At 43.4% G+C, this 2500-nt stretch overlaps 1 protein-coding gene across 7 annotated transcripts in view; it reads left to right on the top strand.

Annotated features, from left to right (window-relative positions):
* Positions 1-2500, top strand: part of LOC122256929 (teneurin-a) — a 682571-nt gene that overhangs the window by 597668 nt on the left and 82403 nt on the right. For all 7 annotated transcript variants that reach the window (XM_086530860.1, XM_086530858.1, XM_086530856.1 and 4 more), the window contains 2 exons: positions 454-620; positions 1098-1240. In XM_086530860.1, the coding sequence (XP_086386986.1) occupies positions 454-620; positions 1098-1240 (310 nt within the window). The remainder of the gene's footprint in view (positions 1-453; positions 621-1097; positions 1241-2500) is intronic.

Here is a 2500-nt window from a genome sequence, read left to right as displayed (position 1 = left end):
TAAAATCCTTCTTCATGCATCCTTCGTCCTAATCTTATCTGAAGTGGGACACGAAAGCACCGCTTTTTCGTTCTCTTTTATCGTGTCCGGTTATCTGCTCTCTTCTTCTACCATCATCATCATCGTATATGTGTGTGTGTGTGTGTGTGTGTGTTTGCGTGTATGTATGTATGTATGTATGCGTATATATGTATTTATATATATATATGTATATGTGTATATATGTATATTATATATATATATATATGTATATGTATATATGTATATTTTATGTATATATATATATATATATATATATATATATATATATATATATAGAGAGAGAGAGAGAGAGAGAGAGAGAGAGAGAGAGAGAGAGAGAGAAATGGAAAGAGAAGGATAAAAAAAAAGAAAATAAAAGAACACAAAAAAATGACCTAACGAGCCCTCCCTCCGCTCTTCTCCCCATAACAGGTTCGACGTCCTAGTCAACGGAGGCGGTGCCGTGACCCTGCAGTTCCAGCGGGCGCCCTTCGAGCCCCTGACCGTGACAGTGCCAGTGCCATGGAACCAGATCGTGGTGCTCGACCCCATCGTCATGAGGCTGAAGGGGCAGGAAGCGCATGAGGATCAGCAGAAGAGTGAGTCATGAGGCGGTTGGGGGGAGGGAAGGGGGAGAGGGGAGGGGAGGAGGATGGGGATAGGGATGGGGAGGGGAGGGGAGGGGTGGGGTGGGGTGGAAGGAGGGAGGAGAGGAAAGGGGATGGGAGGAGAGGATATAAAGAGGGGAGGGGAGGGAAGGAGAGAAAGAAGGGAGGAAAACTGGGAGGATACGGATAGGGAAGGGAGGGGAATGGAGGGAAGGAGGGAGGGGAGAGGCAGTGTAGGGATGTAGGGGCAGGGATGATGATAGGAAGGCAGGGGACGGATGAACGGATGGAAAGATAGAGATAAGAAGAAGAAAGAAGAATAGCGAGGGTATCAAATGAAAATATTTTTTTCATTTTATTAACATAAGAAACTAATGAATAAAACAAAAAAGAAAAAAATATATATATATAAGTTAACACATAAGAAAACCAGGTTTGCAACTCACACGCCCAATCACCTTGTTGCAGACAATGTCGTGGGCAGCAGCGGATGGGGCGAAGGGTGCCAAGAACACGACCACGGCGTCATGGTGCCTCAGGTGGTGTCAACCTACCTGGCACACACCGTGGGAGGGGCACCGCATCTGCCCGTCGTCTTTACCGAGACCCAGGTACGTCTTCAGCTGTTGCTTGTTGCAGGTTGATTTTGCAGGTTGTTTTCATCACGGGGGTCCTGATAGGTATACGTACATGAACACGGCTATACGTACTCGGTGATATGTACATGCTTACATGCATATAGACATGCACATGTACACGTACTCGCACTCGCACTCGTACGCGTACACGCACACGCACACGCACACGCACACGCACACGCACACGCACACGCACACGCATACGCACACGCACACGCATACGTACACGCATACGCACACGGACACGCACACGCACACGCACACACACACACACACACACACGCATACGAACGATGACTAACGCACACGCACACGCACTATAAAAACCGCACAGAGAGACGCACACGCAAATAAAACAAACACGCACAGGCATACACACACGCACACGCACACGCACAAACACACAAACACAACACCAAACATACACACAACAACACATACAACAGACACACACAACACCCAAAAACACACAACACACAAAAAACAAACAACTAACACCCAATACGCCAACACATCACGCACACACTCACCGCGCCCAACTACACTAAACACAACGAACGCACACACGCACACTACGGACATATATGTATATGTATATATATATATATATATATATAGTATATATATATATATATAATATATATATATTTATATATATATATATAATTATATATATTATTTAATATATATATAATTATATATATATATATATTTATATATATAATTATATATATATATATATATATATATTATTAAATAATATATATTTAGATATATTTACATATATATATATATATATATATATATAAATTAATAATATATATATGTTGGCTCCCAGTGAGCACAGCCCGGCGTGTTCCCCCTGCCCTCCTCTGCTTTGCGCCGGCGCATGCCGCCCCTCCCTTCATATTAGCTTGGAGGGATGTGATTGGTTAGGGTCCGTGTCTCCCGTCAGAGCCAATTAGAGGTGCAACCTGTACAATAAACGAAAAAACAAAAAACCCCCTGTTCCCTGCTGGGTTACATTGTCCTCCCCTTGTCCTGCCCGGAGTATTTCCCGTCCGTCAAAGAAGTAGTCTTCTTCAGGTTTTTTGTTTTTTTTGCTCAGCAAAAAGAGAAAAGCAAACCAGCCAAGTTCTCCAAATCAATCACACCACGCACCACCCCACAATCCCACACCTTTGGGACAGAGGATGGTTGTGAAGAAAAGCCTATATTTTGATTTTGGTTTTT

The sequence above is a fragment of the Penaeus japonicus genome, unplaced genomic scaffold (assembly GCF_977035675.1).
Source record: "Penaeus japonicus unplaced genomic scaffold, GWHDUDI00000001_assembly GWHDUDI00000034, whole genome shotgun sequence".
NCBI classification, from domain to species: Eukaryota; Metazoa; Arthropoda; class Malacostraca; order Decapoda; family Penaeidae; genus Penaeus; species Penaeus japonicus.
This window is presented reverse-complemented; position numbering and strand designations above follow the sequence as displayed.